The sequence below is a fragment of the Marmota marmota genome, unplaced genomic scaffold (genome assembly GCF_001458135.2).
Source record: "Marmota marmota marmota unplaced genomic scaffold, marMar, whole genome shotgun sequence".
Lineage (NCBI taxonomy): Eukaryota > Metazoa > Chordata > Mammalia > Rodentia > Sciuridae > Marmota > Marmota marmota.
In genome coordinates, this window is record NW_026000164.1 from 15,294,808 (window position 1) to 15,306,594 (window position 11,787).

Sequence of the window (11,787 nt, forward strand, 5' to 3'; positions counted from 1 at the left end):
AAAAAAAAAAAAAAAAAAAAAAAGAACATCTTTAAAAAAAAAATAAATAAATAAAACCAGCTTTAGCAACTTAGGCCCTAGGCAACTTAGTGGAATCTTGTCTCAAAATAAAAAATTTAAGAAAGGACTGGGGATGTGGCTCAATGGTTAGATGCTCCTGGGTTCATTCTCTGGTACAAAAAAAAAAAAAACTAATGTCTACAAAAATTTTTATCTCACAAAAAAACCAAACAGCAAAGATGAAATACTACTGACATTATAGTCAACAAACTGTTTTCCTGAAAGGTTTGAAAATGTGAATAAGTAGTAAAGAAGCAATCAAACCAACTCATGAGCATGTATTAATATACATGCTTCCTTCAACATGTCCACTCTAAATATGGAAAGAAACCAATCCTGTAGGAATAACTAATGGAGCTGCATTTTTTGTTGCTGTGATAGTGACCCTAACTATTCTCATGTGTCAACCATGCACTCTGCCACTGAATGTGAGTCTTAAATGTGATCTTACATCTAAACATTCAAATAAGGCTGAACTGCACACACAGAAATAATAGGCAATTGTGTATTTTGGTAGCTAAATATTACCTTTCTTGAATATTTTCTCCACAATTTTAAACCTCATTTTCAAAAACAAACGTACTAAAACACATAAAATTCAATACCATCTCGTTCTTCTGTGCTTTGTTCTATAAAACTGATATCAAAACAATATAGAAGTGCCATTAGAAGAGCCAAATTCACTGCATCCAGTGAGCCATTAGCCTCAACTGTCACTCGTTCTAAATGTCCAATAAGGAGGAGAGTGTCATCTTTGCTTAATGGTGACTGGCATGCCCAGGCAAAAAGACTTTCTGCCAGAGACTGCCTGCACTCCTTGATAAGATCAGAAACCTAGAAATAAAAACATATGATTATCAATATAAATAAATTACAGGAACCCTGATCATATTACAAAATGATCATATTACAAAATTTTGTCAAAGATAACAAAACTATCTGAATCCAAGTGATCCTAAAGTCTTATTTCTAGAATTATGAATAAATCCTATTGTTTATTCCTTAAACTTAAATTCCTTAAAAATATGGGGTAACCAATTTCTTGAAGAGCTCATTTCAGAACAAATACTAGAATGGCACATGCACAACTAGCTGAAACCAATGCTAGTGAATAGAGAGCTGACTACATATTTTGAAATGCATTATTAATTTTCTTTTGCCTTATGTCAAAAGTATTATAATTGTCATGATTCCTCTGTTTCAGATTTGATACAAACAACCCACAAACTCATCTCATCTTGCCTCTTTGCGATGTTTTTCACTGCCCAAACCTCTCTCTCGTTGTAGTTTCTCAAATTCATTATTCACATCAATCTGTGACACCAGAGTGAGGACTTTATAAGTCAATCCTTGTTCCATCAGCTCATCTGTAAAACGTGTTGTCATGGAAACCAGTTCTGGACTGTAATGAAAAGAAATAAACCTATATTGAACAATTATGCTTATACTTCCTCATAATAAATGATACAGCAAAAGCTCTTTTGATAACATATTACTGAAAACAACCAGGATGAATTAATTATAACCTACCTTTTTACTTTTGGGTACCAGGGATTGAACGCAGGGATGCTTAACCACTGAGCCACATCCCTAGCCATTTTTATATTTCATTTTGAGATAATCTCATTAAGTTGCTTAGGGCCTCGTTAAATTGCTGAGGCTGGCTTTGAACTTGTGATCCTCCTGCCTCAGCCTCCTGAGCCACTGGTATTATAGGCGGGTGCCACAGCGCCCAGATAAGTACTTTTATTTGTAAACCAAATAAAGCAAGTTTAAACTGCTTGCTTTATTTGGTTTACAAAATAACTACGTTACTAAGTTTAGCTTATACTACATATTTTACTGAAACTGTAAAAACTTATGGAAATTTCTGTTACTTTTAAAATTATAATTCTTTAGGTAATCTCAAATTAACCTCTGAAATCCCAAGAAGCAAACAGACCTGAGTTCTAGAGTCCAAGTCTTTCCGCGTCTGGACTGTATCAAGGCTTTCAGAGAATTTGCAATGCACCGTTTTCCATCCCAGTATAAAAGAACAGCTACTAATCCTCTAGTAAGTCCAGGAAAATGTGGCTGTTGGTGCTCTCCTAAAAAAAGAAAATTCAAGAAGAAAATTTCCTACTGGATTTTTGAACAATGAGATGAAGTCAGGTTTGTGTTTCTTCAAAATCATGTCAAGAAGGTGGATAGCTTCGGGCTGGCTTCTCCAAAGAGCATTTCCCACTGTTTGCCAAATGTNAAAAAAAAAAAAAAAAAAAAAATATATATATATATATATATATATATATATATATACACACACACACATATACATATTTTAGGTGTAGATGGACACAACACAATGCCTTTATTTTTATGTGTTGCTAAGAATCAAACCCAGGTCCCGCCCATGCTGGCGAGTGCTCTACCGCTGAGCCACAATCCCAGCCCCTCACTCTGCCTTTTAGCCTACTCTCCCCTTTGAAAGAATTCCACAGTCTTTCAGTTCATCTCCTACCTTTCTTCTCTACCCCAATCACTGCTCTTCTGCACTCACTTCAGTTCCCTAAATTCATCACTTTGTTTTCCCCTCGTCCAGGTGATGTCTTCTGCTTGATGCCCTCTACTTTCCCGAGTGTCCCTCATTCCACATTTTTGCAACACCTGGACTTGTTTGCATACAAACTTGAATTCATGCATTGAATTGTTTCAAAATGGTTTCCACATATTTCTCCATGACTAGACTATATGTTCCTTTATACTAGTTGAAGTTTTATTTATCTTCATATTGCTAGAATCTTATGACAGGGCCTGGCACAGGGTAAATATAAAATAAATATTTCTTAAATGAAAGTTCTGAGTTACACTCAAACCTAAAGCATGTCCAGTTAACTTTTTTGGCGGGGCAGGGTACCGGGATTGAACTCAGGGTGGGTACACAACCACTGAGCCACATCCCCATCCCTATTTTGTAAGTTGCTTAGTGCCTTGCCATTGCTGAGGCTGGCTTTGAACTTGTGATCCCCCTGCCTCAGCCTCCAGAGCCTCTGAGATTACAGGCATACTCCACCATGCCAAGCAGCACAAGATACTTTTAGACATTAAACACTGGTTCAAAATGTGTGTATTTTCTTCACATTTCCTCTGTCATAATTAAAATAACCTGCTCATTTTATAGAAATTCCAATCTGTTATTCTGGATCATATATATTTCAACTTCCCATTGCAATCAGATAACATCCAAGTAACTCCCATGGCCTACAAAACCCAACACAATCTGATTCTTGCTGCATCCTCAACCTCTTTCACTCTCTTGCGCATTCATGAAACTCCAGCCCAGTGGTATTTTTCCCTTAACCAGGCCTTTTCTTCACACCTCAAACACCTACTGCTTAGTCTGCCTGGTACAGCCTTCCCCAATAGGTTGGGGCTGCCACCTTCTCATCACTGGGTCCCAGGCCAAATATCAACTAAGAGGCTGTGATTAAGTATGCGATACAGAATTACCCTAACCTGCCCCTTCTATGTCCCACTAACTTATTTTATTCCAAATATTATTATTGAAATTATCTTATTTTTGACCTAGTCATTCATTTTCTGAATCACCTCATCCAAAAATCTGTAAAAAAGAAGTAACCTTACCTTTATGGCAATAAATGCTTTGTGCTATAAAACTCCGAAGATGAAATTTCTTCTTTCTTTTCCCCCTTGTATTGGAAATTGAACCCAGAGGCAAATTACCACTGAGCTATATCCCCAACCCTTTTTATTTCTTATTTTGAGACAAGAGCTTGCTAAGTTGCTGTGGGTCTTACTAAATTGTTGAGACTGGCTACAAACTTGCAACCCTCCAGCCTCATCCTCCCAAATTGCTGGGATTATAGGTGTGTGCCATCACACCCAGAACAACCTATTATTGTTTGCTAGTAAGTTACCATGTAAAAGCCTACCGTAATTCAGTGTAATTAATTATCTTAAGAATTTAACAACTCTGATCACTAAGTTGAAGTCTTCCCTTTAATCAAAGGTAAGCAAAAAGAAATATTTTGAATATGGTTTTGTCAAGTAAACCACATCCTTAGAAATTATTTTAGAATCCAAACATTGAAATACTTTAATTTTGAGTGCCTAATTTAATAGTTCTATACTGCTTTATCAATGTATCAGTTAAATGTCAACCTACCAGCAAGGAGAAGCTCAACAGCTGCCAATTCCCCAATATCAAAAAGGTTGCTGAGAATAAAAGCTTCTTTAATGAGCTGTTCAGGAAGAAGCCGGGTTCCCTGTTGACCCTGGATGGCGACTCCCTCTGTACTGGCTTTCTGAACCTTCTCATGCTGTTGAACATTTTTTGGCTAGAATGATAAAATTGTAATCAAGTAATGAAAATAGTAAATGGAGAGAAGGGCCTACAGCATTACCTATAGAAGTGTATTCATGATAATGCAGACTGTAACAAGATAAACCCCAGATAAAACAAGATTAACCAAGATAGTCTGGAATTAAATCTTTATGAAGTAACATTTTGCAATACTTCAACTTTTTAATTCTAATACTACCTTCTCAATAAACTATCTCTGCTAAACTCTGAACTATAAAATTTAGACAAAACACACAAACAACATTCTATTTTTCAAGTTTCTAAAGAACTTTTCCAAATATACACCTAATTAATAAAAACATAAGGTTTTTAAATGGGAAATAATAAATGGACATATGAATTATTAAACTACTAGCAGAGTTTATTAATATAAGATATAGTTTTATTTCCAAAAAGATTCTTTGATTTGTATATTTAACAAATGCCACGGGCAGCACTTGCCTATAAGTCCAGCAACTTTGTAAGACCCTGTCACAAAATGAAGTTTTTTAAAAAGGGGGTGATAGTGGGGGATGTAAATCTGTGGTAAAGTGCTCCTGGGTTCAATCCCCAGCACCTCCAAAAAAAAAAAAAAAAAAAAATTTTAACAAAGGACATACATCACAGAATTACCTCATAAACCATAAAATTTTAGATCTTAGAAAAGGCTACATAAGGAATGATAGTAAAATGAATCAGACATTATTACCCTATGTGCATAAATGATTACATGACCTTTGTAACTCTGCATCATGTATAACCAGAAGAATGAGAAGTTGTACTCCTTTTATGTATGATGTCAAGATGCATTCTACTATCATATATAACTAATTAGAACAAACAAAAAAAATTTTAAATGAAGGGGAAAAAAAAGACTACATAAATCATTTCACCCAGCTCTGCTATTACAGACAAGAAAACTGACACCCAGATAATCCAGGTAATTTGTCTATGGTCATACAACTCTATAGTGATGGACCCAAGTCTGGAACTCAGCTCAACTGGCTCCCAGGCTCCAGGACAGGGCTTTTTCTATGGATGGATGGAAGGATGGATGGAAGGAAAGAAGGATTGATGGAAGGGAGGGGAGGAAGGGAGTGAGGGAGGAAAGAGAGAGGAAGAAAAAGAGTTTTCAAATTTGAATCCCCTCCATCAAAATATTCTATTCCTAGTTGCAAAGAACTTCAAGATGCAGAGAATAATAATACATTAGAATTAATTAGTTTAGCTAACAAAATTACATAACACTATGAACACTTAAAATGCTAAAGTGTGTCTGGAAATAATCTTACGGCTGAGGTATATTAATAAATATAGGTCTGAAATTCTAAGGCAGCTAGTATTTGTGGAATATAATGAATTTCCTAACTTCAAATATTATTAAGTTTAACTCTTAGCTGGAGATAAACTCATTAGTAACTTCTATAGAGAACAAAAAGAAGACAATAGTTACTCCAAGAAAAACTTGAATCACTGGAACAATTTAAGTAACATTTTATTTACATGCACTAAGAGCTTACTTGCTCCTTCAATTCTTTAAAGAAAACAGAAAAAAGAAAATTCAAGAAGAAAATTTCCTACTGGATTTTTGAACAATGAGATGAAGTCAGGTTTGTGTTTCTTCAAAATCATGTCAAGAAGGTGGATAGCTTCGGGCTGTCTTCTCCAAAGAGCATTTCCCACTGTTTGCCAAATGTCTTTGTAAGGACCCCATAGACTAGCAGCTTGAAGAAAAAAAAAAGAAGAAGAATTAAAACCAGCGTCAAAGAAAAAAATATACAATTTGGAAAATAATGTGAGGTTACCATCCAAACAAGTTGGCCACATTCGTGGCTACTCTTTAATATAAGAGGTTATATACAAGCTAAACATTGATATAAAATCAAGTTAGGAGAATTCTTAGGTAAAATATAACCATCATGTTTCCTAACTTAACATAAATTCAAATAAATTCTGACTAAATCTGAATATAACTTAAGGTCTTATCACCAAATTAGCTATGTGACCTGGAGTGAAAAAATAAACTCTTTCAGCTTTGATTTCCTTATGTGTAAACCAGAGGTGTCATCTGCTGCAAAGGGTTTTTAATGGTTTTATTTATATACATATATATATCATGTTCATATGCATATATACGCACCTACACTAGAAGTAGCAAAATACATTTTCCAAACTGTTTTCTTAGTCATATCAATTTTATTTTTTTTAATGGTATTTATTTTTATTTGTTTTTATGTGATGCTAAGGATTCTAACCAAGTATTTCACATGTGCTAGGCAAGCATTCTACACTGAACTATACACAGAGCACCCTTTCTTTTTTATTTATTTATTTATTTGCTTGCTTGCTTATTTATTTATTTGTTTGTTTATTTATTTATTTATTTATTTGTACTGGGGATTGAAACCAGAAGCACTTGCACTGAGCTACACGGTTCTTAAGTTTTTAAATGAGATAAACACAATACAATGCCTGCCATGTCACTGGTACTCAATAAAGTTTAAGTGCCTTTCCTCGCCTCCTAATATCCAAAAGAAAAGCAGGAATAGGAAAATAACACAGATTTTATAAAACAAATAAATAAAAAATTTGTTTAAGAAGCTGAAAAAAATGTACTTTATTTTTTAATTGTGGGTGAGATATGAGCTCTAAAAAAACAGCATCAACCTCTAACACTGCAAAATTAAATAAGTAAACAAACAGCATAGAAACATGAAATACTTAAAAGTCACATAAAAAGGATCACATTTTGACTTATGAAATATAATAATAAAAATTTCTTTTTTTTTTTTGGTGGTAGTACTGAAATTGTACCCAAGGGCACTCTATCAATACCAACTACTGAGCCAATCCCATTCTTTTTATTATTTATTTTTAGACAGGGTCTCAATAAATTGCCAAAGTTGGCCTCAAATTTGCAATCCTCCTGAATTGCTCGGATTACAGTTGTGTACCACCACACCCAGCCAATAATGGGTAATTCTTATTGAACTTTTGCTATGTGCTACTAAGCACAGCCCTAAGCTCTCTACATGTATTTTTATTTTATAGTGCCCTATAAGGTCAACCCATATATTCCTCCATATCACAAATATAGAAACTGAGGCAGAAAAGTCAAAACAATCACTGAACATCACACCGGATAAGCAGGAATTGAACTGGATAGTCTGGCCTCAGAATGTGCACAAACCACCAGGTTACACTGCTTCCACGCAGAATACTTGGAAAATGAAAGTTTCAGAAGACAAATTTAGGTATGTCAGAAATACATGGTAAATAGCATGGCAAGTGAAGAGATTAATATCACATCTAGACAAGCAAATTCATTTACCTAAAAATACTTAAGCTTCATCAAGGATCATCAAAGGTTGAATCACACTGAATAAGATAAATAATCCTAAACCGGCTGCAGTGGCACACACCTTTAATCCCAGTAACTTGGGAGACTGAGGCAGGAGGACCACAAATTCAGGGCCAGCCTCAACAATTCAGCAAGGCCCTAAGCAACTTAGTGAGACTCTGTCTCAAAATAAAAAGAGCTGATGATGTAGCTCAGTGCTGAAGCATCAATCCCCAGTATCAAAAAAAAAAAAAAAAAAAGTGACTAGAGGAATAGTTCAGTAGTAGAACACAAAGTACTGGCTTCAATCTCTAGTACTGGGGGAAAAAAGATCCCTAGGCAAACAAAGCATGGCTTACAAGTATTCCAGAAATCTGATAAAGAGCTGACAAAAGTTAATTCTGTACTCTTAAAATATTTAATATATAATAGGACCTTTGCAGAACTAATAAATATCCTTGTATTTTACATGATTGGTATAATAAGCTCAGTGAACTTTAAAGTTCCACTTTCTCCTTTTCTGGGGAAGCAGTCAATAACAGATCAAACACACACACACACACACACACACACACACAACATATACATGTACTAGCCTATTTAGTCCATCATTAATATCAACACATCACCAAAGGTAACCATGACAAAGATTTATCTTCAGTTTGATCAATTTTAAAATTTTTTTATAGATTACTAATTAAAATTAGCCAAGTGTAGTGGTATACACTTGTAACCCTAGAGACTGAGACAGAAGTACAGGTCAACTTGGGAAACTTAGTTAGACCCTGTCTCAAATTAAAAATAATAATCATCATAATGAAAGCTGGGGCATAGAGCTTATTTAATAGTAGAGCATCCTGTGTTCAATCCCCAGTACCACACAAAATAGAGGAGTTATAAACTTTCCCAAACAACTAAATGTGTAAATTTTCATTTTCCTTGACATTTTGGGATACCTCCAGCAAATTTTATTCACTCATCCATCATCTATGAGGTACTATGATCTTATAGCGTAATGAGGAAACATCGATCATACGATCGTGCATAAATGTAATATCCAATTGTGTTAATAAGTACTATGAAGGAAGGTGCCCAGGACAAGAGGCACATAATAGAGGGATATGAACCAACTACAGCGGTGAGAAGGATTCAGGAAGTGATAATTGGGCTGAATTCTGAAGAATAAAAGTAGAAGTTATCTGGAGGATAAGAGGTAAAGATATGCATTTCAGGAAAGAGATAGCAAGTGAGACCCAAGGCAAGCGGGAACACTGCCCTGTCAAAGAACTAGAAAAGGCCAAGAGAGCTGGAAACAGACAATAAGGATTTGGCAAGGGAGGCCACTGCCGTGCTATACAGGACTTCCTAACCCATGCTGAGGATTTTGGTGCTTACTCTAAACAATCAAGCAAGATGAAGATTTAAAATGTCTGTTAGACTGTATGAAATCTAACTATTACCTTTACTGAGAGCAGTTTAGGAGGATGAGAACAGACTAGAACAAATGAAGGAATAGAAGATATGAAAATGGAGTCAGTGAAAACTGACAAATCTTTTCAAAGGTGTGACTGTGAAGAGGAGCAAGAGACAGTAATCAGGGCTGGGGATGTGGCTCAAGCCGTAGCGCGCTCGCCTGGCATGCGTGCGGCCCGGGTTCGATCCTCAGCACCACATACAAACAAAGATGTTGTGTCCACCGAAAACTAAAAAATAAATACTAAAAAATTCTCTCTCTCTCCTCTCTTAAAAGAAAAAAAAAAAAAAGAGACAGTAATTAGAGCAAAGCATAACATCAACCTAGAGAAGGGAGTTAGTGGAGAAGAAAGAGCAAGAGGTGAATATACAAGAGAGAAATAACAGGGAGAAGGACATCTGAGTGGGATTCACCTTAGGTAAGCCAGAAGGAAACGGATTCAAAAGGAGGCAGATACATTTAGATTTTTAGGTTTGAAGATGAAAAAGAATTCATACCTGTTGGCTTCTATTTTCTCTAGATAGGGGTTGGAATTTAAAGGTTTGAGGAGTGGCTTTAAAGGGTCTGAAACAGTCACTACTGTACTGACAGGGCTGACCAGAAGAACTGTCAAATGACATTAATATTGGCTTACATATTAAGCTGCTAGTATGCCTACTCAGTGCAGGTGATACAGTTCACAATACTAGTGACTCATACAGCTGAAATTCAAGCATAAGTTTTAGAATTCTCATTCTTTTTTCCCTTCTCCAAATTTTAAGTTGCGTGTGTGTGTGTGTGTGTAATTAAAAAAGAACCAACATGGAATACCATCTTTTGTTAAGTATATTTACACTGTCTTGCAAAACTGAAATTATACACCCATTAAACAACTCATTCTCTCTTTCCTAGTCCCTGGCAACCACCATTCTATTTTCTGTTCTAAGAGTTTGGTTATTTTAGATAGTTTATATAAGTGAAATTAAACAATATGTCTTTTGTGACCCTCTTATTTCACTTAGATAATGTTCTCAAGATTCATTTTTGTTGTAGCACATAATAGGATTTCTTTCTTTCTTTCTTTGGAACCAGGGATTGAACTCAGGGGCACTGAACCACTGAGCCACATCCCCAGCCCTATTTTATATTTGATTTAGAGACAGGTTCTCACTGAATTGCTTAGTGCGCCTCACTTTTGCTGAGGCTAGCTCTGAACCCTCAATCTTCCTGCCTCAGCCTCCCAGGCTGCTGGGATTACAGGCATGCACCACTGTGCCTGGCCCTAAAATGGTTTTTGTTTTGTTTTGTTTTTTTTCCATATTCTCTTGGAGCAGGAGTGTAGCTCAATGGCAATGTGCTTGCCTACCATAAATGAGTCCCCAAGTTCTATTTCCAGCACCACAAAAACAAAATAACAATAATAAATTTTTTAAATAAATAAACAAAAGATATTCTCCTGGACTCCATGCCTTTAAGTGTTTCCTTTTTGGTTGCAAATTAAACACTCCTGTCACAAAGCTTTATTACACAATGTATACTCTTTTGGAAACTACTTTTTGCTTTCCTTCAATGATTTATGTTTGATGATAATATACTAAGCCTGGCGTGGTGGCAAAGGTTTATAATCTCAGTGGTTTGGGAGGCTGAGGCAGGAAGATCCTGAGTTCAAAGCCAGCCTCAGCAAGTGAGACAACTAAGCAACTCAGTGAGACCCTGTCTCTAAATACTATACAAAAAAGGACTTGGGATGGGGCTCAGTGGTTGAGTGCCCCTAAGTTCAATCCCCAGTTACCTCCCCCGCCAAGGTACATACTAAACAAGTGGACATTTCCACAATTATAACATATTCAACAGCCCCGGAGGGGTTATAACATGGAAGCCTTGCTTTTAAGTGTACATTTAGTGAGAAGACAGCATCTACAATATTAAGCGTGTAAATTCAATGCCAAATTCATAAATATAAAAAGTTTGTCATAAGATCAATTAGGTTGTGCTTAGGCCCTAATATGCACTAGCATAAGCTCAAAAGATTGGTTTAGCTGTTTTAACTTTGAGAAGTTAGTCAACCACTCAAAGTCTCATTTCTAAATCTATAAAGTGAGGAATTTCATAGAAGCTACTCCAGGGGTCATAAAGGACATTAGATTAGGTAATGCAAATATTACACTCACTCCAGTTCTGGGGCATGTAGGTGCTCAACAAATATAACAACTCATTATTATAAAATAACTTAGGGCATTTCTGAAATGGTTTTATTTACAAAACTCATAGTTAGACAACTTCCCAAAAGCAATGGTCCTGTGAAAGTAGAACTGTAACAAACAGTAACAACAAAAGACTGCAGAAAATACTCCCAGGAAAGAGATGTCTTAGTTCTCTTGAATGACATTCCCTACATGCGATTGCAATGATAATCTCTTAATAGTTAAGAAAGTCTCAATCGAGGCATTAACATTCTGAATGTTTTCTGGACCATTCTGCCCTGCTCAGTTCTTTTGGAATCTTGCCTTGCCTACTACAAGCCTGTACTGCATCTCAGGAATTGTGACTGTCAAAATACACCCACTTTTCAACAGCCCCCGGGGGGGGGGGGGG

At 35.9% G+C, this 11,787-nt stretch overlaps 1 protein-coding gene across 2 annotated transcripts in view; it reads right to left on the minus strand.

The window, feature by feature from the left end:
• The window catches only part of Nup205 (nucleoporin 205), a 68,931-nt gene that overhangs the window by 56,083 nt on the left and 1,061 nt on the right, over window positions 1-11,787 (minus strand). For both annotated transcript variants that reach the window (XM_015493800.2, XM_048786904.1), the window contains exons 2-6: window positions 5,981-6,123; window positions 4,223-4,394; window positions 2,003-2,147; window positions 1,303-1,462; window positions 666-894 (exon numbers count right to left, since the gene is read on the minus strand). In XM_015493800.2, the coding sequence (XP_015349286.1) occupies window positions 666-894; window positions 1,303-1,462; window positions 2,003-2,147; window positions 4,223-4,394; window positions 5,981-6,123 (849 nt within the window). The remainder of the gene's footprint in view (window positions 1-665; window positions 895-1,302; window positions 1,463-2,002; window positions 2,148-4,222; window positions 4,395-5,980; window positions 6,124-11,787) is intronic.